The sequence below is a fragment of the Pan troglodytes genome, chromosome 10 (genome assembly GCF_028858775.2).
Source record: "Pan troglodytes isolate AG18354 chromosome 10, NHGRI_mPanTro3-v2.0_pri, whole genome shotgun sequence".
Classification (NCBI taxonomy): domain Eukaryota; kingdom Metazoa; phylum Chordata; class Mammalia; order Primates; family Hominidae; genus Pan; species Pan troglodytes.
In genome coordinates, this window is record NC_072408.2 from 29,867,594 (window position 1) to 29,894,443 (window position 26,850).

At 38.7% G+C, this 26,850-nt stretch overlaps 2 protein-coding genes across 3 annotated transcripts in view; one reads left to right on the forward strand and one right to left on the reverse strand.

Annotated features, from left to right (window-relative positions):
• IRAK3 (interleukin 1 receptor associated kinase 3) overlaps positions 1–26,850 on the reverse strand; it is a 120,620-nt gene that overhangs the window by 83,710 nt on the left and 10,060 nt on the right. Inside the window, exon 2 of the mRNA XM_063786390.1 lies at positions 4,010–4,174. The gene's annotated coding sequence lies outside the window, so the exon portion shown is untranslated. The remainder of the gene's footprint in view (positions 1–4,009; positions 4,175–26,850) is intronic.
• The window catches only part of TMBIM4 (transmembrane BAX inhibitor motif containing 4), a 32,667-nt gene that overhangs the window by 569 nt on the left and 5,248 nt on the right, over positions 1–26,850 (forward strand). The window contains exons 2-6 of one of the 2 annotated variants that reach the window (XM_016923080.4): positions 9,600–9,740; positions 16,484–16,592; positions 17,556–17,661; positions 21,996–22,029; positions 23,975–24,092. In XM_016923080.4, coding sequence (XP_016778569.1) covers positions 9,600–9,740; positions 16,484–16,592; positions 17,556–17,661; positions 21,996–22,029; positions 23,975–24,092 — 508 coding nt within the window. The remainder of the gene's footprint in view (positions 1–9,599; positions 9,741–16,483; positions 16,593–17,555; positions 17,662–21,995; positions 22,030–23,974; positions 24,093–26,850) is intronic. The other variant, XM_001162654.7, reaches the window with a different exon arrangement.

The following is a 26,850-nucleotide window of genomic DNA, read 5'->3' on the forward strand; positions in this document are numbered from 1 at the left end:
GGCTGTCCTGTGTGCGCCCCGGCTACCCAGCGGGCGCCGCGGTGTAGGAAGGGACGGATGGAAACCGCCGCAGCCTGAATTTGGCATCTTGAAGTGAAAAGAAACGTGGTGGAAATGAGTCGGTTGATCACTGTGACGTACACACGAGTGGAATCCACGGCCTGATGTTTTTGTTCTGTGGGGTTTCGCGTTACAGGCTTATATTTACCGTCCTGTGCTAGGCTGGAAGCTCCCTGACGGCACTATTTCCTCTCCGCAGGGCCCAGAATGCAACAGGTCTTTGAGTATTATTGAGGAAGTTGCTCAACAAAGAAGCTTCCTAAGTCAGTCTAAATGGTGTTTTAAGTTATTACGTAGTAGCCAATGGGCAGAAATTTTTGAATTTAAAATGCTCAGCGTCATCTACGTGGAAGCCATTGCCTGCTCTAGTTTGGTCATTTGATCGCCGAAACAGCCCCAGACTTGCAGCCTGTTTAGGCAGCTGGAACTTGTTCTGGAAAAGGAAAGATGAAGATAGTTCTGATGTGCTAAGAATCTTAGTGCCTAGAACTTGTTCTGGAAAAGGAAAGATGAAGATAGTTCTGATGCACCAAGAATCTTGGTGCCTAGCATTTATATTTTTGGATTGAATTTTGAAATTATTTTGGCAAGTGAACTCAGCTTTTTAAAAAAAAAAATTAATTGTGGTAAAATACAGATAACAAAATTTACCGTCTTAACTATTTTTAAGTGTATAGTTCAGTAGTGTTAAGTTATTCACATGGTTGTGCACTGTTAAAAGAAAAACTTTAGACACATTAAATCTAACGGAGTTTGAGCACAGAATGATTTGCGAATTGGGCAGGTCCCGGAACCAGAATAGGTTCAGAGTGATGAGTCCTGCCGCTTGGTGGGAGAAAATTTATAGAGAGAGAAAGTAAAGTGAGGTACAGAAAATAGAAGTGAGGTACAGAAAGAGTTGATTGGTTACAGCTTGTTTTTTGCCCATTTGAACATGGTTTGAACACTTGGCCATCTTTGGCTGAAACTCAGTGATTGGTTCAAGCGTAGGTTACAGCCTGTTTACACATTCAGTTAGGTTATAGTTCACTATATACCGAGAACCCCTAGGCCGAACTTAAAATATCTAAAGGGATAGCTTTAGACTAAACTTATATACCATCCAATATCCAGAACTTTTTAATCTTGCAAAACTGAAACTCTATACCTATTAACTCCCCATTCCTTCCTTCCCCCAGTCCCTGGAACCACCATTTCACTTTCTCTCTCTGTGAATTTGGCTACTCTAGATACAATCAGTATTTGTTTTTTTGTGATTGGCTTTTTTCAATTAGCATAATGTCTTCAAATACATCCATATTGTGGCATATGTCAGAATTTCCTTTTTTTTTTTTTTTTTTTTTTTGAGACAGGGTCTCACTTTGCCACCCAGGCTGGAGTGCAGTGGTGAGATCACTGCTCACTGCAGCCTCTACCTTCTGGGCTCAGGTGATCCTCCCGCCTCAGCCTCTCGAGTAGTTGGGATTACAAATGCAGGTCACCATGCCTGGCTAATTTTTTTGTACTTTTGGTAGAGACGGGTTTCTCCATGTTGCCCCGTCCGATCTTGAACTCCTGGACTCAAGCGATCCTCCCACCTCAGCCTCCCAAAGTCCTGGGATTACAGGCATGAGCCACTGCACCTGGCTGCAGAATTTCCTTTTTAAGACAATAGTATTACTTTGTATGTATATACCAAATTTTGTTTATTCATCCATTGATGGACATTTGTGTTGCTTCTACCTCTTGACTACTTTGAATAGTGCTGTCATGAATATAGGTGTGCACATACCTCTTCAAGACCGTGCTTTAATTCTTTTGAATATATACCCAGAAGTGGAATTGCTGGATTGTGTGGTAGTTCTATTTTTAATTATTTAAGGAACGGCCATACTGTTTTTGATAGGGGCTACATCATTTTACATTCTCAGCAACAGTGCACAAGGGTTCACCTTTTTTCTACATCCTTGCCAACACATTCCGTTCTTTTCTTTCTTTTTTAAAATGAAAATAGCCATCAAATGAGTGTGAGGTGGTATGTCCTTTCGGTTTTGATTTGCATTTCTCTAATGATTTAATGATGTTGCACATTTTAAAAGTATGCGTGTGGGGCATTTATACATTTTCCTTGGAGAAATGTTATTCAAGTCCTTTGCCCAACTAATTTTTTAAAAGCAATTTTAGGTTCATAGCAAAATTTAGCAGAAAGAACAGAGTTCTTATATACCCTTTCTGCTTTTCCCCAAGCCTCTTGCACTAATAACGTTCTGTACCAGAGTGGTATGTTTGTTAGAATCAGTGAACCTAGACTGACACCTCATTATCACCCAAGACCAAGGTTTACGTTAAGGTTCGCTCTTAGTGTTGTATATTCTATGAGTTTGACAAATGTTTAATGACGTGTATCCACCATGATAGTATCATACAGAATAGTTTCACTGCCTTCCTCTGTGCTCTGCCTGTTCATCCCTCCCTTCCTGCTGATCTTTTATTGTCTCCATAGTTTTGTCTTTTCCCAAATGCTGTATAGTTGGAATCATCATGTAACCTTTCAAATTGGCCTTTTTCACTTATAATATGCGTTTAAGGTTTTCTACATGTCTTTGCATGGCTTGATAGCTCATTTTTCTTTAGTGCTGAATACTATTCCATTGTTTGGATGCATTACAGTTTATTCATTCACCTACTGAAGGAAATCTTGGCTGCTTCCAAGTTTTGTCAATAAAGCTGCTTTGTAAACATCCATGTGCAGGTTTTTGTGTGGACATAAGTTTTCAACTCATTTGGGTAAATACCAAGCAGCACAATTGCTGTGTTGTATAGTGAGAGAATGTTTAGTTTCATAAGACATCACCAAGCTGTCTTACAAAGTGGCTGTACTATTTTGCACTTCCACCAGCAATGAATGAGAGTTCTTGTTGGTTCCACATACTCGTCAGCATTTGATGATGTCAATGTTTTAGATTTTGACCATTTAATAGGTGTGTAGTGGCATCTCCTTGTTGCTTTAACTTGTAATTCTCTAATGACTTGTTGAGCATCTTTTCATATACTTATTTGCCATTTGTGTTTCTTCTTCCTTTTTCTTTTTCTTTCTTTTTTTTTTTTGAGACAAAGTATCACTCTGTCTCTCAGACTGGAGTGCAGTGGTACAATCACAACTCACTGCAGCCTCAATGTCCCAGGCTCAAGTGATCCTCCCACCTCGGCCTCCTGAGTAGCTGGAACTACAGGCACATGCCACCATGCCTAGCTAATTTTTTATATTTTTAGAAGAGACAGGTTTCGTCATGTTAGTCAGGCTGGTCTCAAACTCGTGGGCTCAAGTGATCCACCCACCTTGGCCTCCGAAAGTGCCGGGATTACAGGCATAAGCCACTGTGCCCAGCCAATCAAATGAGAAAAGGGCAGTCTCTTCAACAAATGGTGTTGGGAAAATTGAATATCCACATTCAAAAGAATGAAATTAGATGCTTACCTTAAACTGTATACAAAAATTACCTCAAAAAAGATCGAAGTCCTAAATGTAAGACCTAAAACTATAAAACTCTTAGATAAAAACATAGGAGGACATTGGATTTGGCAATGGATTTCTTGGGCATGACACCAAAAACAGGCAACAGAAGTAAAAATAGATGGATGACATCAAAATTTAAAACTTCTGTGTATCAAAGAACACATTCAACAGAGTGAAAAGGCCCATAAAATGGGTGAAAATATTTGCAAATCATATATCCTATAAGCGGCTAATATCCAGAATACATAAGGAAATCCTACCATTCAATAACAAAAAACAACCTGATTTTAAAGTGAAGAAAGTCAAGAAAATAAGATAGACTACATACTGGGAGAAAATATTTGCAAAAGATATATCTAATAAAGGACTGTTATCCAAAATATACAAAAGAACTCTAAACAATAAGAAGACAAATAGCCTGAATAAAATACAGCAAAAGACTTGAACACATACCCCACTAAAGAAGATTCACAAGGTTGGGTGCAGTGGTTCACGCCTGTAATCCTAACACTTTTGGAGGCCAAGGTGGGAGAATCACTTGAGCCTGGGAGGTCAAGGCTGCAGCAAGCTGTGATTGTGCCACCGCACTCCAGCCTAGGCAACAGAGTGAGACCATGTCTGAAAAAAAAAAAAAAAAAGGATCATATATACCAGGATTTATTATTGGAGCTCTGTTGTATTCCATTGGTCTGTATGTCTCTGTCTTTATGTTAGTACCACACTGTTTTGATTACTGTGGCTTTGTAATAAGTTTTGAAATCAGGAATGTGAGATCTCCAACTTTGTTGTTTTTTTTAGATATTGTTTTGGCAATTTGGGGTCCCTTGACATTCCACATATATTTTAGAATGGATTTTCTATTTCTGTGAAAGATGCCATTGGGATTTTGTTAGGGATTGCATTAAATCTACCCAAAGTAGGTTACTTTGGGTAGTATGAATATCGGTTTTCCAATGTATAATGATGGATGTGTTTCCATTTATTTGTGTCTTTAATTTCTTTCATCAGTGTTTTGTAGTTTTCAAATTTGTCTTCTTGGTTAGGTTTATTCCTAAGCATTTTATTCCTTTTGATGCTGTTGTAAATGGAATTGTTTTCTTAACTTTCTTTCCAACCTTCTCATTGTTAGTGTATAAAAATGTAACTAATTTTGCATGTTAATTTTGTATCTTGAATCTTTGCTGAATTCATTTATTCTAACAGTTTATGGAATCTTTAGGGTTTTCTACATGTAAGGTCCTGTTTATGAACAGAGATAATTTTACTCCTTTCTTTCCAATATGGATGGCTTTTATTTATTTTTCTTGCCCAATTGTTCTGGCGAGGACTTCCTGTACTATGTTGGATAGAAATGGCAAAAGCAAACGTCCTTGTCTTATTCCTGATCTTAGAGGAAAAGTTTTCAGCTTTTCACCACTGAGTAAGACATTAGTGCTGGGCTTTTCATATATGGCTGTGGAGGCCAAAGTAATTCCATCTTGGTTGCTAATCTGCCTTGTTGACTTCTGACTAACCCCAGTTCCAGGAAACCCTCTAAGATTTCCAATTTATCTGTGGTTCCTTGTATAAGAGCATGTACTTACCATAAATCCTGTCCTTAGGTCAAAACAACCTTGATGTTGTCTTCCTTCAGTTGTCCTACAATCCCTTCTGAATCACCCTTTCCCTCTGGTATATAAGCCCTAGGTCAGGGGATTTATGGCCTGTAGATCCACTATCTTTTCTCTGCCTGAGACAGAGACACAGAGATGGCTTCTGTTCTTATGTCCCTATTAAATGTTTTTTTCTAAGAAAATGGATTTGCCAGCCTCTCAGCTTTCTTGGAATTTGGGGGTAGGTTTGCATAGAACTACTACTGTGGAAAAATGGCCTTTAATATGTTGAGGTAGTTTCTTTCAATTCCTACTTTATTGAGAGTTTTTATCATGAAGGTTGTGGAATTTTGTCAAAAGCTTTTTCTGCATCAGTTGAGATGATCATGTTTCTTTTTCCCCCAACATTCTGTAAATGTGCTGATTACATTGATTAATTTTCATGTATTGAACCATCCTCACAGTCCAGGAATACTGGTTGGTGGTGATCTATAATCCTTTTAATGTGCTGTTGAATTCTGTTTGCTAGTATTTTGTCAAGGATTTTCACGTCAGTACTCATCAGGGACATTGCTCTGCAGTTTTCTTGTAGTGTCTTTGGCTTTGGTATCAGGGTAATGCAGGCTCCATAAAATGAGTTTGAAGGGTTCCCTCCTCTTCAGTTTTTTGGAAGAGTTTGAGGATTTGTGTTGAAGCTCAGCTTTCTAAAGTATATGTCTTTTAACCAATAAGACATTCTCAGATTCTGTCTGATAGGATTTGGCTCTGTGTCCGTATCCAAATCTCACCTTGAGTTGTCATTCCCATCATCCCCACGTGTTGTGGAAGGGACCAGGTCAGAGGTAATTTAATCACAGGGGCAGTTACCTTCATGCTGTTCTTGTGATAGTAAGTTCTCACAAGATCTGATGGTTTTATAAGGGCCCTTTCCCCCTTTTGCTTGGCATTTCCCCTTTCTGCCATCATGAGAAGAAGGACATGTTTGCTTCCCCTTCCACCATGATTGTAAGTTTCCTGTGGCCTTCCCCCGCTGTGGAAATGTGAGTCAATTAAACCTCTTTCCTTTATAAATTACCCAGTCTCGGGGAGTTCTTTATAGCAGTGTGAGAATGCACTAATACACCATCCATCTGTAAAATGAACAGTGACGATGTGATATATTAGAGTAATTAAGAACTAGTACTGCAAGAAATAGGAGTGCATGAGAACCATTTAACTCATAGATACCCCAAGGAGAAAGAGTCCCTGCTAGTCCCAGAAATAAGGAAGAGAGACAATGGGTCACTTCAGGGAAGGACAGGGATAGAATATGGCAGCCATTGAAGCAAGTTAAATGAGTAGAGGTGGTATCCGGTGTGTGAATAGAAGGCATTCATTAGAGAGGCCTTGGTGACTCAAGGTACCACCATTAAGGAAACATTTGAACCATTAACATACATTTAATAAATAAAAATATTTTTTGGACAACCCCTTTCTAATGTATGTAAAGACAGTGAGATAAATAAAAGTTTTGGAAGTCACAGTCACTGTTCTTAAGGCATTAGTTAGGTTGGCCACTAGCCAAACTATGATAGCAGCATAATTAAATTCTAAAGCGCCAAGTTTGGAGGGAGTCTGGGGAAGGAATCAAGAGTGTGTTGTTGAAAACAAAATAAAGAGACAAAGCTGTAAATTAAACATTTTGTTTGGGAATAACAAAATTGCAACTTGGGATATACGTGCAGATTGGGGTGGTCTGCAGTATGTCTGAAGAACAAAGAGAAGGTTGGGGATTTTATTAGAAAGAACAATGTTATGTATCACTTTGCAAGAACCTTCGTTGGCACTACAGAAGCGTTTGGGAACTGGCAAACAACTATTTTGATAGTCACAGCAGATTGTTTCAGCAGCTGCTAGGTAAAACCAGGCTATTCACCCCGAATGAGTTTTCCCCCGGCCCCTTGACTGTGATTTAGTTGGGTATGACATATAATCACTTTTACAGTGTGAACTGGAATAATCTAGGAGAGCTGTAAAAGGAAGTGAAATGCCAGTGGAGGGCTGAGTTTGCATACAGTTGTCCCTCTTTATCTGTGGCAAATGCATTCCATGTTGTGTTAATACAATAGCTATTAATAAGATAGAACAAATATAACAATATACTATAATAAAAGTTATATGAATTGGTCTTTCTCAGAATATCTCATTGTAGGTAATATTTCCAGACTGTAGTTGACTGTGGGGTAACTGAAACCTTGAAAAGCAAAACTGCAGACAAGAGAGATCTACTGTTTGTGAAGGGAATTCATGGGGTGGAGATGGGGGAGACAGAATTTGTGATGAGGCATGGAAAGGTGGGAATGGCATGCCATACATTATAGTGAGAAGAATGGCCTTTTTTTTTTAGTGATGTTAGGGAATAGTACAGTGTAGTAGAAAGAGCCCTGGATTTAAGGGTCTGAAAATTAAACACAGTCTTAGTTGACAGCAACGTAGAGAAGCAGGTTACTTTGCCTTTCTGATTCTTAGATTGCTTATCCGTAAAAGAGGCATAATTGGCTGTTCTTCCAACTATATCAAGTGGTTTTAACGGTCAAGCAATTATTTTATTTTAAATACTCCTCCAATGTTGGCCTCCCAAAGAGCTGTGATTACAGGCATGAGCTAATGCGCCTGGCCTATAGACTGTTTTAAGGAAAGAATTAATTTTATTCTTGATTTACTTCTACGTCCCTCACGTCACTACAAAAGCTGATTGCAATAGCAGATACTCAGTATTTGTTCACCACAAATATTTAAATTATGCAGGAGCATTTTATTAGGAGTCCTTATCACTAGGTTGGTAACTTAAGCTGACTACACCAGTACTAAATAAGTGGTTCTCATTTGTCTTCAGTGCGTTACTACTTAAAAGGTTAAAAATGCTCCACCAAAAAAAAAATAAATAAATAAAGTGGCTGGGTGTGGTGGCTCACGCCTGTAATTCTAGAACTTTGGGAGGCCAAGGCGAGCAGATTGCATAAGTTCGAGACTAGCCTATGCAACACGGTGAAACCCTGTCTCTACCTAAATACAAAAAATCAGCCAGGCGTGGTGGCATGTGTCTGTAATCCCAGCTACTCAGGAGGCTGAGACAGGAGAATCACTTGAAGCTGGGAGGCGGAGGTTGCAGTGAGCCGAGATTGCGCCACTACACTTCACCTTGGGCGACAGAGCAAGACTCCGTCTCAAAACAAAACAAAGCAAATTAGCTGCTTGTAATGTGTACATTTCCTGAAAGATACTTTTTGAATAATATACATCTAGAATGTCAAGGTTCATTGGTGGAAAACAACAAATCATGAAGCTACTAAAAAATTATGTGAGAAGGCCCGTCGGGCAAGTGAGGAACGCCTCTGCCCGGCCGCCGCCCTGTCTGGGAAGTGAGGAGTTCCTCTGCCCGGCTGCCCAACTGACAGGGATGTGAGGAGCGCCTCTGCCTGGCCGCCGCCCCGTCTGGGAAGTGAGCAGCGCCTCTGCCCGGCCTCCCGCATCGTCTGGGAAGTGATGAGGGCCTCTGCCCAGCCGCTGCCCTGTCTGGGAAGTGAGGAGTTCCTCTGCCCGGCCGTCCAACTGACTGGGATGTGAGGAGCGCATCCGACCCGCCGCCGCCCCGTCTGGGAAGTGAGCAGCGCCTCTGCCCACCCCCCACCCCCCCGCCCCACCGTCTGGGATGTTAGAAGCACCTCTGCCCGCCTGCCGCCCCATCTGGAATGTGAGGAGCGACTCTGCCCAGCTGCTGCCCTGTCTGGGAAGTGAGCAGCGCCTCTGCCCGGCCGCCACCCTGTCTGCGAGGTGAGCAGCGCCTCTGCCCGCCCCACCCCCTCACCGTCTGGGATGTTAGGAGCACCTCTGCCCGCCCGCCGCCCCATCTGGAATGTGAGGAGCGACTCTGCCAAGCTGCCGCCCTGTGTGGCAAGTGAGGAGCACCTCTGCCCGGCCGCCGCCCTGTCTGGGAAGTGAGGAGCGCCTCTGCTCGGCCACTGTGCAACCCTCCAAGTGTGAGGTAACAGCCTTGTGTGTGATCTTTCTGCCCTCCCCAAGTTTGCATTTTCGACATTAAAGTTTACTTTTTAATTAAAAAAAATTATGTGAGAATGAATTTCTGAGTATAGTCTCTTACTTGAGCACTTTTACAGTGCTGATTAAACTAGTATATATAACTAGTCTATTGTAATATATACGTGATATAGTCTGTTAAGCTAGTTTATTCTGCAGTATTTCATAGTTTCATAGTATGTATATACCATAATTTATTTAACCATCCCCACTTGATGATTGTTACCTTTTTTTTATTCCTTCAAATAGTGCCTCAGGGAACATCCTTCTATATCTTTGTAAATTTCTCCATTATGACTTTACTATAAATTTTTGGAAGTGAAATGATAGAGTCAAAAGAGTATGTGCATTTTAAATTTGATTGATTTAATCAGTTCTCCAGAGAGATTGTACCTTCAGCAAACAATATATGAGGATACCTTCTGCACCCTCAGCCACACTGAATATCATCAGACTTTTTCATCTCTGGCAATCTGGTAGATCAGGGATGGTGAACATTTTCTACAAAGGGCCAAGTAAGAAACATATTCAGCTTTCTGGGCCATAAGATATCTGTTGCAGCTCCTCAACTCTGCCATTGTGCAAAAGCAGTTGTAGAGGATATGTAAGTGAGTGTGATTGTGTCCCAATAAAACTTCAGTTACAAAACCAGGTAGTGGGCTGGCTTTGGCCCACGGGCCATACTTTGCTGACTCTTACGGTTGGTAAAAAATGTAATCATGTGTTAATTTCTATGTCTTTTAGCTATGTGAGTGAAGGTGAACATTTTCCTTTGTTTACAAAACTTGACTAGGCTGTGTCTTAGATGTTAGGGATCTAGTGGTGACCAGTGTCTCAATCCTCCATAGTGGTCATTTGGATGGGGCAGTAGGAAAGACAGACCCTAAAGAGGTAAGCAATAAATAACCCTCTAGCGCTGAAGAAAAGAAACAGGTGTGAGTAGAAACTAGCGTTTAGGGTGGCAACTATTTTAGTTAAGGAATGGCCAGAGGAAGAACTCTTAAGGGAGATGGCGGGTGGATTGTATGAGAAGGAGCTAGCCAGGCAGATTAGCTGTCTATTGCTTTGTAACAAATTGCCCCCAAATTTTGTAGCTTAACACAGCAAGTTATTTATTACACACAGTTTCTGAATGTCAGGAATTTGGGAGGGTCTTACCCAGGTAGTTCTGACTCAGGGTCTCTCATGAGGCTCCAATCAAGATGCTGGACTGGAGGCTCCAGTCAAGATGCTGGACTGGAGGCTCCAGTCAAGATGACTGCAGGACTGCAGTCACATGAAGGCTTGACTGGGCTGGAGGATCTGCTTTTGGGAAATTTCATTCCCATGGCTACTGACTGGAGGCCTCAGTTCCTTGCCACATGAACCTCTCCATAGGGCTGCTTGAGTGTCCTCATGACATGGCAGCTGACTTCCTCTGGAGCAAGCAATCCATGGGAGAACAAGGAAGAAGCCTCAGTGCCTTTTATGACCTAGTCATGGAATCACACACATCATTACATCTTCCTTATTCTGTTAATCAGAAGCCAGTCACTAAGTCCAGTCCATACTCAAGGGGAGGGGATTTAGGTTCCACCTTTTGAAGCTAGTGCCAAATAATCTGTAGCTGTATTTTAAACCACCACAGTCTTCCCTCTGGTCACAAATTATTTGTCTTCTATATGCAAATTAAGATCCTCCAAAATACCCCAGTATAGCATCATCTCAAAGTTCAGAATCTCATCATCTAAATCAACCCCAGGTGTTGTTGAAGCTCACTGGGTGTAGCTCCCTAGGTGTAGTTCCTTAAATACAGCCCCCCTCAAAGACTTTTAACCTAAAAAGACAAATGATCTGTACTGCCATAGTCAACATCCAGTGGTGGATAATATGAGGTGGTATTTTTGCCAATATAATTCTTCAGAAAACTTAGTGGGTGTCTTGTGATTCTCACTGGGTTTCATTCCATTCAATAAAAGCCACACCCAAAAGTGTCTTAGCATGATCTTTGGCTAAGACTGCTGAGTGACAACTTCCTTAAGCTTCTCAAAAGTTCTATTGTTTGAATTTTTTTTTTTTTTTTTTTTTTTGAGACAGAGTCTTGCTCTGTCACCAGGCTGCAGTGCAGTGGTGTGATCTCGGCTCACTGCAAGCTCTGACTCCCTCCGACTCCCTGGTTCAAGCGATTCTCCTGCCTCAGCCTGAGTAGCTGGGATTGCAGGCACACGCCACCACACCCAGCTAATTTTTGTATTTTTAGTAGAGACAGGGTTTCACCATGTTGGTCAGGATGGTCTTGATCTCCTGACCTCGTGATCTGCCCGCCTTGGCCTCCCAAAGTGCTGGGATTACAGGCATGAGCCACTGCACCTGGCCTGAATGTTTTTTTGAGGCACAATTTTGGATATTTGTGAGGTCTTAACTAAGGATTTTACAATTATACTCTTTATGTATTTTTTGATTACCTGAGTCAGAAGCCTTTCTTTTTTTTTTTTTTTTTGTGAGACGGAGTCTCACTCTGTTGCCCAGGCTGGAGTGCAGTGGTGCAATCTCGGCTCACTGCAAGCTCCGCCTCCCGGGTTCACGCCATTCTCCTGCCTCAGCCTCCCGAGTAGCTGGGACTACAGGCGCCTGCCACCACGCCCGGCTAAGTTTTTGTATTTTTAGTAGGCACGGGGTTTCACCGTGTTAGCCAGGATGGTCTCGATCTCCTTACCTCGTGATGTGCCCACCTTGGCCTCCCAAAGTGCTGGGATTACAGGCATGAGCCACCATGCCCGGCCCATCTTTTTAACATTTCTTCCTTTAGCTCTGTATCTCTTCTATTTTAGTATAAACAGCAAGAAGCCAGCAGGTACATTCAACACTCTGGGAGTCTCCTTAGTTTGATCACCTACTTCATTAAGCACATTTTCTACTTTTGATGTTACCATAACTAACACTGTTGCTCAACTTTTTCTGAGTATATAAGCATTCTCTTTCCTCCAGTTTGCATATAATTTTACCCACTTTCCTTTAAGCCCTCACCTGCAGCAGTCTCAAAGGCATTAACTTTCTACAAACAGTTTCTTCAAGGCTCTTTTAGCCTTCATCTCACAGATCTGCCAGCTTTCATCTATTGCCTGATTCCAAAGGCTCTCTCCCATATTTTAGGTGTTTGGTATGGCAGCGCCCCACTTCCAAGTACCAAGATATATATTCTGTTTGTGTCACAAATTACCCTAAACCTTAGTGGTTTAAAAGAATAAACATTATCTCAGTTTCTGAGAGTCAGGAATATGGGTAGTTTTAGTTTAGAGTTTGTCCTAGGTTGTGGTCAAGATATTGGCTAGTGCTGGTCATCTGGAGGCTTGACTGGGGATGAAGGATATGCCCCCAGACAGGCTACTCACAGGGCTATTCATAGGAGTCCCTAGTTTCTCGCTGGCTGTTGGCAGGAGACCTCACTTTCCTCCCACATGTGTTTTTCCATAGGGTGCCCTTAGTTTCCTCACAACATAGCTGGCCTTCCCTGAGTATGCATTCTTAATGGGGTGCTATTGACCCCATTAGATGATAGTTGGATGTAAAGATCTAAAAAAACTTAAGATTTTATAATGGTGTATATCCTTCCAAAGGGCGATGGTGCAACAGATATATAGTATATTTGTGGCATTAAAATTTTATTGAGGGGGCTATTAGGAAAAAAGTACCTAGAAGGCTACTTAGGCGGGGAATAATGAAAACAAGGTTGAGAAACACTGTCCCAGAGGAAATGATCCAAGAAAGAGCAGGAGGAAGCCATAATGCCTTTTATGACTTGGTCTTAGAAGTAGCACCCTGCCACTTTTGCATCATTCTTTTTGTTAGGACTCACTTGAAGGGAGTGTCAAAGAACTGTGACTTACCTTAAACCACTACTTCATGTAAAGAAGGATAAGGGCATTCCAAGTAGAGGAAAGAGCAAGTGCAAAGGCCCTGAAGCAGGAAAGTGACTAATGTGGGTAAAGCATGGTGAGGAAGAGAGAGAGTGCTGAGATGAGATTGGAAAGGTTCTACATCATGTAGGACCTTGTAGGTCCTATAAAATCTTTCACATTTTATTTTAAGTGGAACGATTATTTAAGTATTTAAGCAGAGTCACATGATATGGTTTACTTTACATAAAAATCACTTTGACAGTGTGTGTAGAGAAATAGGTGGGACAAGAGTGAAAGCATGGGGACCAATTAGAAGGTTCCTCCAGTGGTCCAGGTGAGAGATTAGGCACACTTTGACTAGGGAGGTAACAGAGGAGACCAAAAGAGGCAGATACGTTGTACTTTCAAAGGTAGAACTACAGTAGTTGCTGATAGATTGGGAACAGGGAGGGGGTAATCAAAGATGACTTCTATGTTTTTGGCTTGGAGGATGTTGGTGCTGGTTATCGATGAGAAGACTGGGAGAACAGCAAATTTGGATAAATGAAGAGCTCCAATTTTGGCCATGTTAAGTTTTGAGATGTCAAATAGAAGGGAAGAAATCAGGACTCAACAAAAATTGGAAAATCTTGCTGTTTGACTAGTATTCTTTTCATATTGAATCTTTTATATTTTCCTGAAAGCTGTATATGCATGTCCTTTGCTACTTTTTATATTATTCACAATGGGTGTCAATACTGCTTTTGCCTGGGATTTGGCTCATGATACTAAAGCATAGAAAAAGTTATGGTCTGGAATATCTGCATAAGGAGAATTTTTTAGTATGAACTTAAAGGCTTAGCACAAGTTTCTTTAAAATGTTTTTAATTGCAATAGTAATACATACTGCTGGTATCTAAAAAATACAGATTAGTAAAGAACTGAATATGAAAATTATCCTTAGTAATACTGCCCAGGGTATACGAACACCTGGATGTATATTATTCTAGTCTTTTATTACATATGCACTTGTGTACATATACACATATACAAATAAACATTAGATCTTAATGTGCACATTGTTTTGAACTGTAAATCAGTTTTACAAAATGGTAAGAAATAACACTAATTTCCACTGCTTGAGAGAATATATATCATATGGATTGGGTTTGAGTTATATGAGGTACATAATAGGGTATCAAAAGTAAAGAATACATTCCAGGGCCAGTCACGGTGGCTCCTGCCTGTAATCCCAACACTTTGGGAGGCCAAGGTGGGTGGATCACTTGAGCCCAGGGGTTCAAGACCAGCCTGGGAATGTGGTAAAACCCCATCTCTACAAAAAAATTAGCTGGGCGTAGTGGCATGCAGCTGTAGTACTAGCTACTGGGCAGGCTGAGTTAGGAGAATTGCTTGAGCCCTGGAGATTGGGGCTGCAGTGAATCATGATCATGCCACTGCACTTAAGCCTGGGTGACAGAGTGAGACCCTGCCTCTCTCTCTCTCTCTCTCACACGTGCGCACACACACCCCATCCTGGTGTGGGCCTGTATTCCCAGCTACTTGGGAGGCTGAGTCTAGAGGATGGCTTGAATCCAGGACATGGAGGCTGTAGTGTAAAGAATATGATTTTTTTTCTCATAGCCCAGAAAATCCCTTGCAGGTGTAATGGCTTGACCTTTGGTTTAATAATTAAATTTGCAGAAAGATAGCCCAAATAACATTGTCCATGCCAGTAGTATATTCTTTACTCTGCTTTTATGAAAAAGATAGAAATGACCTCCCAAAGCATTCAGACATCAGGGCCTTTTTAAGAAAGTAAGTCATAGATCTGTTGTGGAGTTGAGAACTGTTTATCTCTAAGCCAAAATACAATGGACACTCAGTGTTCTTATGAGTCAGTGGTTAAATCATATGCCCAGTAAAATCTGTTTAGGACATCAGGAAAAACTCACTCTAGATTTTGGAAAGAGTGCCAGAGGGAAAAATTAAGATTTAATATTTGGGCATTTTGATTATTAAATCCTTAGTATTCATGAAAATTCCCTTATTCCTGTGAAAGATTTTGTTTTTTTTTAACTTGATATTTGGCTGACATGCCATCAAAGCACTTCACCCTTCCTTGGAAAGCCAGGTCTTTAGTAGGAATGTTTTTCAAAAGGAACATCCACCATCTAATGCTCATCTACCATGAGCATTGCCATGATAGGCAAGAGACAACATCACATTTTCTTTTGTTGGGTAAAAGTCATTCAACATGATTTTTATTGCCTGCCTAAGCACAGTCCTCTAAGCAGTGGCTCCATTATTCTGTTTCATTTCAGAATAATACTTTTTCTCTTCCCTGACTAGTAAAATTTACCCTTCATTAATTTAATAAAAATTTATTTAAAAGCAAATAAAATTTAACGACTGTTTATTCAATGCCATCCACTAGGCTGAGTGGTGGGGGTAAGGAAATGAATTAGGCTTCTTCCCGATTATTAGGGAGCTTTTGGTCTTTACAGTCTAATGGGGGTGAAGGACAAGTAGACTTATCAATTATAAAGTGATTAATGGTATGTTTAGGGTTCCTCAGGAACATGAAGGAGAAACATCTAATTCAGAATGGGGAACTGAGAAAGGCTGCATCTTGAAAGATGATTTGTAGTTAGCCGGAAGTGTGAAGGGAGAGGGATATCACAGAGAGAAGGTGGGAACTGTTATTAATGTTTTATTTCTGAAGGTGGTAATGAGTTCTTGGAAGTTCATTGTATTATTTGTATCACTGTATATCAGAAGACTTTAATAATAAGCATTGAATCATTAAGCCTTAGAGGTGATTTCTGGGTATTGATAACAAAATATGAAAGGATTTTCTATTGTATAGAAACTAGAGTCAGGGGTACTATAAATGAGAAATAATAATAGATGAGTGAAAGTAAGTTTATATATTACTTGCCTTTTCAGGATAAGTTTCATTTGGGGGAAATAGTTTTACTATTTTTGAAATTAAGACATAAAAAAACTTACATTTATATGCTTTCTATTTCTCCTTTTCAGATTCAAGATATAATCATTCTTTTAAAATGTTCTGCTTTTAGTCTTTTGCTATGTTGTATCCTGCTGTGTACAACTAGGCATTTAATACATTTTTCATTTTGATGAAAACATTTACATTTTGGCCCACTAATTTTTTTTAGGCTCATGCTTTTTGGAGAGAGGTTTAGATATCTCTTACAATTTTTAAATTATTTTGGAAGCTTTGTATTCTTGTCTAGTTTTAGTTATACATTACATTATTAGGAGGAAAATTAGGAAAGAATACATGTAAAAAACAATTTTTTAAAGAGGAAATTTGATTTTACTGTTCTATGATAAATGCTTAAGAAAATAGTAATGTATTTTTTTTTCTCTTTTAGCCTTTCTGAGAAAAGTCTACAGCATTCTTTCTCTGCAGGTTCTCTTAACTACAGTGACTTCAACAGTTTTTTTATACTTTGAGTCTATACGGACATTTGTACATGAGAGGTAAGGTAATGAGATGGTAATGAATAATTTTCAGACATTGCATATGATCAAAAAGGCATATTATAAACAAAATCCACTTTTTTTCTATTAACTTTTGAGGTTAAAATGTAAAAAAGGTTCATTTACTCTTATAAGCCTGATTAGTTTTGTTTTGATGAAGAAAAATACTCCACAACATGGTATTTACCTCTGAACTTTTTAGCTTCAGTTTCTTAGGGTTAAACCCTCAGTAAAAATTAAGAATTTTTACTGCATGCCATTTTTAAAAGTCTTAATTTTTAAAAACTTTATTAGACTATATTCCCTGTGCTCAAAGCCTAAGACAGTACTTGAAAAATAAATGTGCATTCATTTTAGTTTTGGCTCATGACTAGCATAATTTCACCAAGAAGTTTTCAAAAGAGCGCCACATGATTCATCTCTGATCTTTAATCAGGGATGAATCATAATTATTTCCATGATACAGTTTCGTTATATTAAAGGAAAGGAGAACTAATGAATATTTTCATAGAAGTAGAGAATTTCTGTCCTCCCTTCCCTTCTCCCCACCAAAGGGGAGTCTTGAACTATTAGTTTGCTATGTGAGGTAAAATTCTTTAATTTAAATTACAACCATATGGCAAATATCCTAAGAAAGTAGTTGTTATTTTTAAATTTCTTTATTGTATAATATTAGTATACTAATTGCAAACATTATTCAAATATGATAGAAGTTTATATGGTAAAAAGAAAAAGTTACCCCCATTCATTTTGGGCTCTTTTCTTTGTCTTGAGGCTCCTTTCTACCTTGTACTCCTCAAATTTTCCAGATATAAAATAATTTGATAGTTTGGTGTGGATTATTCCAGATTTTTTTCCCTGTACTTTCGTAAACATATAAAATAGATAAATTTTATTAAATTGGATAATACTGCTCATGCTATTTTTTCTTTAACTTGAAACACTTAATATTATATCTTTCAGTCCTGCCTTAATTTTGCTGTTTGCCCTCGGATCTCTGGGTTTGATTTTTGCGTTGACTTTAAACAGACATAAGTATCCCCTTAACCTGTACCTACTTTTTGGATTTGTGAGTACTCTGACTTTCTCTATTCCCTTAACAATTATTCCTGAGTTTTAAATAAATGCATATATAATACATATATAACAATGGCAGAACAAAATTAATGAGTTTTTTTTAGAGTACTTTAGGAAATTACTTGTAATTTTATAGTCTTTTAAAACTTTTAACAGTTTATTAGTTTCAAAGGTTTTTCTATTAATATTAGTATGTAGTGGAAAAAATGCTGAATTGGAATCAGATGACCTGGCTTTGCTGCTATCTGATTATGTGACACTTGGCAAGGCATTTATCCTTTCTGTGCCTAAGTTTTTTCATATGTAAAATGAGAATTTTAAAGTAGATAAATCCTTGTGATACCTTCTACCTCTAATATTCTATTATTTTCTTGGGAGAAAATTATGTTGTGGCTTTAATTTCATAAAATTCAAATTCTTAATTATTAACTCTTCTTTGTTATTATCTTATCACTCTGGTCTTTTAAAGAACCATTTTGCTCAAATTATGTGCATTAGTAACTTTTTTCAAAATTATAGTTGGGAGAACCCAACTTTAAGTCATGTATGTTGAGATATTTGTGAAAATTAAAACCCAAACTACCACTTATGAAAATTCAGTTTAGAATATGACCAGAATAAGGGGATAAGCCTCAAGTTATGTGTCTAAAAAATTATTTTGCCTCTTCTCATCCAGTATGACTAGATTCTAACCTAAAAATTTACTTCAGAACATTCCAAACTAATATTAAGAATACTTGGGTGGGTGCAGTGGCTCATGCCTGTAATCCCAGCACTCTGGAAGGCTGAGGTGGGCAGATTGCTGGAGTCCAAGAGTCTGAGACCAGCCTGGGCAACATAGTGAGACCCCATCTCTACAAAAAAATACAGAAATTAGCTGGGCATGGTAGTGTGCACCTGTAGTCCCAGCTAGTTGGGAGGCTGAGGTGGGAGGATCACTGTAACGGGGTTGCGGGGTGGAGGCTGCAGTGAGCTGAGATCATGTGACTAAACTCCAGCCTGAGTGACAGAGTGAGACCCCATCTCAAACAAACAAAAAAAGAATACTTGTAGTCAAATACGAGTGAGAAAAGCTATTGATTAGATTAAAATGCTTTAAACTAAAAACGTTTATGAATTCTGATAATGAGTTTGTGTTAAAATGAAAAGCTGATGACTTTGAAAGTTTCAGTAATAGGAAAGATTATTCATTTAAATCTTAAGTTCTTTTGTTTGCAAGATTGTCAATTCTAACTCAAGTTATCGCAAATAACAAGGAGTTTAAGGATGTAAAAGCTTGAGAACCCACCAACCCAAATCCTCTTCAAGAAGATGAACTGGAGAACTGGAGGAAGATTCCAGAAATGATGATATCATAGGAAATTCAGTGACAAATGTTTGTGTTCCCCTCTCCCTCGTTCTATTACATCTCTTCTCTACCTCAGTTGTCCTTATACATTGTTTTCCCTTTTTCTATCTTTAATTTTTATATGACCCATTGTTTGCCCCCAGAGTCATTTAACTTTAGCTCCCACTGCCATTGCTTCAATCTCTGAGTTCAGATTCCTGAGTCAGAAAGAATCTGGTCCAGGCGTGGTGGCTCACGCCTGTGTGATCCCCGCACTTTGGGAGGCCGGGGCAGGCATATTGCTTGAGTTTAGGAGTTCGAGACCAGCCCGGGCAACATAGTGAGACCTTGTCTCTGCAAAAAATACAAAAATTAGCCAGATGTTCTGGCACGTGCTTGTAGTCCCACTACTTGGGAGGCTGAGGCAGGAGGATCACTTAAACCTGGAGGTGGAGGTTGCAGTGAGCTGAGATTGTGCCACTGCCCTCCAGCCTCAGTGACAGAGTGAGACCCTGTCTTAAAAAGAAAGAGCGGGGTGGGAGGGAGGAAGAAAGGAAAAGGAAGGAAGGAAGGAAGAAAGGAGAGAGAAAGAATCTGATTGGTACACTTGGTTGTTGGCACAGGTCACATTGTAGGCTGTTAGTCAATATATGGGTTGCCAGGCCTTGGGTAAGAGCCAACTCCTGGCCTAGTCAGCTATGTCTCAGGAAAGAGGAAGTATAAAAAAAAAAGGCGGCCATATAGAATTCCTCTTCGCATCTACATGTAGCCTCCTCTCAGAAAGACTGATTTCTGTGTGGGAAGAGGGTGTGGTTCAACTTTTGCCCAGCAGGGAGAGGTACCACTAGAAAAGCATCAACCAAATGCTTATAGGCAAGATAGTCGCTGATTGTTAAATCTATTCATCATGCCCATAGCTAAAAATGGTTTAACAAATAAGTATGTACAATACATTTCCTTAAATTACTCAGGGACCTTTAACGTTAGGAGTTTTTTGGTCCTGATCCACCAAGATAAGAAAGGAGGTGAATCTTATCTTCCCCTAGTAGGAGTGTGTGTGTGTGTGTATGCATGCACATAGACAGACAGACAGACAGATAGATAGTCCTCAACTTAGAATCATTCACCTTAATGTTTTCCACTTTTATGATGGTGTCAAAGCAATATGCAACCACGAAATTTCAGACTTCAAGCATTGGTGATTCTTTAACCAAAGACACTCTGAGCTACATTTTTGACTTACGATATTTTCAGCTTACAGTGGGGTGTATTGGCATGTAACCCCAATGTAACTCGAGGAGCATGTGTGTATATGTTTTAAAGGGGCATTATCATGTTTTCCTAGTCTTATCTTAACGCCTATTTATACCATCCTGTTTCCTTAGATACTTGAATGTGTATGGGATTTCTTTCCTAAAATCTTGTCATAAATAGCAAGAATATAGTATAATCATGTTGCCCCCCCCAAAAAAAATTTCTTTCTTTCTTTCTTTCTTTTTTTTTGGAGACAGGGTCTCTCTCTGTCACCCAGGCTGGAGTGCAGTGGCACGAACTTGGCTCACTGCAACCTCTGCCTCCTGGGCTTAAGCGATCCTCCCACCTCCGAGCCTCCCAAGTAGCTGGGACTACAGGTGCACGTCACCATCCTTGGCTAATTTTTTTGTGTTTTTAGTAGAGAGGGGGTTTTGCTGTGTCACCCAGGCTGGTCTCAAACTCCTGGACTCAAGCAATCCACCTGCCTCGGCCTCCCAGAGTACTGGGATTACAGGTGTGAGCCACCATGCCCAGCCCAGAAAAAAATTTCTATCATCTTTTGCTACCATTTTTGCTGGCACTACTAAAAGCATTAAAATGTGACAGCAGTTCCATTGCCTCCACGTCTATGTACAATTTCTAATACCATTTTTGCTCTGGTGCTGATGGTTTCCTGATATCAGATAGGGTGGAGTACAGGGATGCTTCTACCAGGAGTATGATTATACAGCCACTGCCTTTATTTCTGGCTTTGCCTTTGTGATATGGTCTATCAGATAATTGATAAAATCTATCTAGAGTAAGGATATAAGACAAAATAAAGATACTGTAATTAAGGGGAAAGAGAGGCTAGAGGACATGGCTCAGTATCCCCAAGTCTTTTATTTAGGATATGGGTTCAGCTACTTCTGACTTGACTTAAACAGTGACAAAATAACAATGGCTTAAACAAGATAGTTTATTTCTCTTCATGTAAAAATTTGAATGACAATTTAGTGAAGGTGACAAGGGCCCACGCTTCTGCTAAGGTCCAGGCATTCCTAGAGTGGTATATGATAGATCATATGGTATAAGATAGATCACTTCCATAGCCACAGAGTATCCAGTTATTAATACAAACAAATGAGAAGAGGAAGGGGAGAGCAAGTCTGTCTTTGTTTTTAGAGCACAATCCAGAAGTTGAATTCCTATCTTAGTCACATTAAATTGGCTAGAGTATCGTTACGTAGTCAGACCTAGCTGCAAAGGAGACTGAAAAAATGCAGTTTAATCTGAACAGCCATGTGTCCAGGTAAAAATTCTGTTATTAGGGAAGAAAGAGAGAATGAATATTGGGAAACACTTTCAAGACTCCCACACCAAAGTACTACCTAAATATTTTATTCTTCCTATGTTTGTGTGAGGTATTTTTTATAAATGTGCACATAATTTTGCAATTGTATTTTTATTTATATTACACAGTAAGAAAAACAGAATGTTCTATATTTATAGTCTTCCTGTCACAAATATGCGATTAGAGCTTAAAGAGTCATAGTATCACAATTAGAATGTAAATATTCCCACTCAATATATTGAGGTCTCATTTTCATTATGGTGGGTTTACTAACTGCCCCATATACTTCGCAGGGCTGCTTTGAAGCTAAAATGAGATCATTCATATGATCACATTAAGCTGCTAGAAATTAGAAAATGTACATGAGATAGTATAAATTTTACAGTCATTAATTTAAGTTTCTTTTCATTAGACGCTGTTGGAAGCTCTGACTGTGGCAGTTGTTGGTAAGCCGTAATTGCATTTCTATATGTTATAATAACTTTTTAATGTAGATAAATCTTTCAGGTAAAAAGGTATTTGGGGCTAAAGTTTAACATCATGGAATATCATATTTCAGAAATATAGCATAGGACGAAAAATTCCTAAAGTATAAGCAAAAGTTAGATATTTATCGTTTACATATTTCAGCTGAGCTTAGAAGTGGAAAAGAAAAAGGAATGGAGAACAGTATTTCATTTGTTTACCCATTTAGAAAAATAAGACAACTATAGCTAATCTTTTCCCTAATTTAAAGTTATCCTCAAGTAACTGAGAACATGTGTTTTGAGCCACGTACTTTGATCATATGTATGAGCTTAACTCCTTTAACTGGCCTGTGCCGAACTGAACTGTGCTTTAACATTATATCCTCATATTTTATCAAATGGCACTGCAAGAAACAGTGGTAATTTCTGCTCTGTATTTCATGTTAAATATGTGTTTGAAGGCCGTTTCTGTTATAATTACTTGATGTACCCTATGTAATGCCTCAAATAAAAAATTTCAGTAAATTAAGAATAGAAATTCTGATTGTCTCAAAATGGTTAACCTTGAGTACCAAAAAGGTCAGAGTTAATTATTACTCTCCATAATAGCAAGTTGTTTATCCTTATAGTTAATATATTTAACTCTTCCTACTTTGTCATTAGTTTTTTTAACCTTTCTATGCCAGTTTTGTTTAATCTGTATGTTTTTGTAATCTCTTTTTAAAAGAATCAATATAAATAAATAGTAATAAATAATAAATAGGATTGAAGCTTCTTAACATAGAAAGGAAGTATTATTAATATTTACTTATTATTAATGTTACTTACTATTAAGGTTATCAAATCCATCTCTCCCTTCTCCAACCCCTACTATGTAAAAAGAATGTAGGAGACAGATTCATTTCAGGATTATTGGAATTGGGGGTAGAAAAACATAGATGAGGTAATCTGAGAACATTATTTTCCTCAGTAATTGCAATATCTTTTCAACCTAATCGTATACTTAAATTACTGACAAGAAGCAAAATGGACTTCATGTCTTATCTTTTCCATGTTCACCTTCCTAATCCTGTAATGGCATAAACAGAGAAATTCCAATCATGTAGCATTTAATGATAGAAAGAACATGAATAATTACTCCCTGAAAAATTAAAAATTACTTAAATGGCTTTGGGTTCAAAGCAGTTAACCTCCAAGAGGTTATAACTTTGCAATTTATTAAAATGTTAAGGAGTTTTATTACAATAGCCATAATTGACTGGATGATTATTCTAAAATTACAGAAAGGAATTTGGCATATATTCAGTAAACCCCAAAATAATGTACTCCAAGATAATACACATTTGGATATAAAGCAGTTAGTGGTTGGTTTCTGTCCTCTGCAGGGTAAGTGAATGGTAGGCAACCCCAGACAGCCCCAATATTTTTCTTTCCCAATTTCCTTGATTTGGGCTGATAAACCAAGTATAACTAACTAGATGATTGCTGGAATTGCTGCTACTGTCCCGGAATTCCCAGCCAGGCAGGAGACCCAGAATCATCCTTATTGATATTTAAACCATAATGGACAATCACCACAGATGGTGGTAAACTGTGCCTGGGACAGAGATGGCTGAGAATCACTCTGCCATACCTGTAAAACTCCAAACTGACTACAGGTGTAATAGCTCTCCAGCCATTTCATTAACTTGGTAATAATGTGACCTCTGATTTTGTATGAATGAATTTTTTTGAGACTGTTAATTGCATTATGGGTGTGGTTTCACTGTACCCATGTAGTCAAGGATGGATAAGAAATCTTTTCTAATTGTTTTTATTGGCATAAAGTACAGGAGAAAATGAAGCATTTCTGTAAAATGCCAGAAAAAGCTGTTTTGTATTGAGCATGTTTATATGCATGTTAATCAGTGTTTTAATTTTACAGTTACTTTCTATGATGTATATATTATTCTGCAAGCTTTCATACTGACTACTACAGTATTTTTTGGTTTGACTGTGTATACTCTACAATCTAAGAAGGATTTCAGCAAATTTGGAGCAGGGTAAGTTGTATATATTCTTGCATATAATAGATAGATGTCTTTAATTATTATAGGTGGTTTTGAGGAATGTGCTACACTGTTATTTTTGGGTACTGTCTTTTAAAATGGAGGATAATAAGAGATCATCTCTTTGAGTACTAGGGCCAGGTCCTACTCCCAGAACATACACAGAAATGGAAAGTGGCTTTGACTTATTTGCTTCTCTCCTATAGTGAAAGGGAAGTGAATTAAAAAAAAAAAAGCTTTCCAGAGAGTTTAAGCTTGTATGCTTTATTAACATTATGGAATTTACTGAAATTATTTCAGTCTTTGTCTTAGCATAAATGTTACCAAGACCATCCACGTCTTCGTGGAAAAAGTACTGTAATTAGTACAGGTACTGAAAGGGTCTGCATGAACTTTAAGACCTTTTGATCCATCTAGATTAACCTGTATCCTTCCTCAAACAAATATACGGAATGATCCTTTTTATATTAGGATTATGGTACAGCATTGCCCTCACCTGGTAGGAATGCATAGACTCTTTTCTAAGCTCACAGTGGCTTCCTGTTGGCACAGTCACCCAACCATTTTCTTTTTCCTGTTACAACACTATTTACAAAACTCTGCTCTTGCTAAACTTTCTTTCCTCCCCCACCCCTTTTATTCTGGTAATCCAGAACACCAGAAGTCTCTATTGAGATAAAATATAGTTGGTCAGCCAACACTGACAATTGCGCGAGCTGCTTAAATAGTTTCATTAGAATGGAGTTTGATTTAGGGAGAGGTAACATTTTCTATTTTCTTTTCCTTCTTTGGAAGGATGTTTCATACATATTTGTGTGGCATATATGATGAAAGGTTTGTTCTACTTCCTCTTCTCAACCCAGTCTCCAACTGTTCCCTCCCTTTCATTAATTCCAGTATCATCTCTCTTAAATCCTTTTCTGGTAAATCTGCCTTATATTTCAGCCTCTTCATAATAAATTTACATTGATTGATAAAAATGGTATTACAGTGATCATATATAGATCTGAGACCAGATATTTCTGAAGTGCGTCTGTCTGTGTCTGCTGTTTCTGATAATTCTTATGATATTTTCTTTCTTTAAGTGTTCAGTTATTTTCAACTATGTAATTGTCCTTGAAAAATTATTTGTTGAATTTCTTTGAGGCCTTGGTTGAAGGTGCATTTTCCATACAGTATTTGGGTTTTCGCCTAGCATCTGGGAAAACTATTGGATTGGGTCCACTTGAAACTAAATTCATGGCTTACGATGTTTTCCCAACCACACAGGTGTTCTTCAGTTAGACTACAAATCAGCAAAGGGATAGCTTGTGGTGACAGTTTCCCAGGGATGGTTCTTCTCTGCCCCCACCCCGCAATTTACCCCTGCTTAGTGCATTGATGACTTTTCTTGTAGTTGGGCAAATTCAGCTACAGTACTATGATTACTTCTTTGGGTTTCCACTTTTACCTAGATTTTGACTTGATAATTCCATTCTACCTTGACAGTTATTTGATGTTTTTAAGAAGGTATTCTTTGTTTTCTCTTTTATGCATCATTTCAGTAGTTTCTCGGGGTGGGACAGGGGCAGTAATTAGTCTGGAATAGTTCTTACTTGCTGTAGTACTGGAAACGGAACCCTTTCAAAATTGCCTCTTACCTGTATTACTACAACCAGCCTCTCTATTCTCCAGTCTTAACAGTTTCCAGCCTCTTTTCCACCAAGCAGTTGGGTGATACAAAAATGGAAACTTGATTACAGTATACCTATTTAAAACCCTAACACTTCACTACTGCTCTTGGTATACAGCCCAGTTCTCCATTGAATCACATCTACTGCTATTAGTTACTGGATATTGCCATGTAATGACTCTCTAGCAAAATCCTAATAATAATTATACTTTGGTCAGTATGCCATAGATTCAGCTACTTAAGAGTAGCACTTTATTGCATTTTAAATAAAACTTAATGGCACTACTACTGTAACGCCTCAAAGCCAAAGTGGTTGTGGAAGCTGAGTGCCAAAATGGATATAAAGACCGAGGGAAAAGATTTTCTGTGAAAACATTTTCTAAAAAGTGTATAGGCTGTTCCTTCTGACCTGTTTATGGGACATAATAGGGACTGAAGAAGTGTGTTAAATGTTTGGATGTATGGTAGTATCAGGCAATGGTGGCAGTGCTTCATAGATTGACTTAAAGCTGTGATGTTTTTACAACATCATTATCCTGTGGTAATTCTGCCACAAAAGGAATTAAATCTCAGAACTACATATGATAACTATGGCAACTGGTCATTGGTGTGCTAGAGTTGCCTTGTGCCAGCTTATGAGGCATCTTGCAAGTCAGTTGTTAAACTGCTGGAAGCTTAAAGTAGGCCATGGAGGATGTATGTACACCACAGAAATTAAGAAGCACTACAAATCAGGGCTCATTTTCTTTCCTAGAAAGTCAGTTTACTGGTACATCACTGTTTGTAAGTTATTTTTTATTCTGTGCTTCTTGTTGAGAGGGAAGAGGGTAGGATTTGTCAGTCCTCTAGATGGAGTTGTTAGAATAGCAAAATCAGCACTATGTCCATGGTATATCTTATCTATATTCTCAGAAAATTTGCTCTCTTTGATGCTTAAATATTTAATGAGATGTGAGTCAGAGTAGAGTGAACTAACAACTTAGGCAGAATATTTGTAGGACATGACTTTCAAATCTTTACCTGTTACAGTATCTACAGAGAATGCTGTCATAAACTGACAAGTCTTAGGCTGAATTTCTT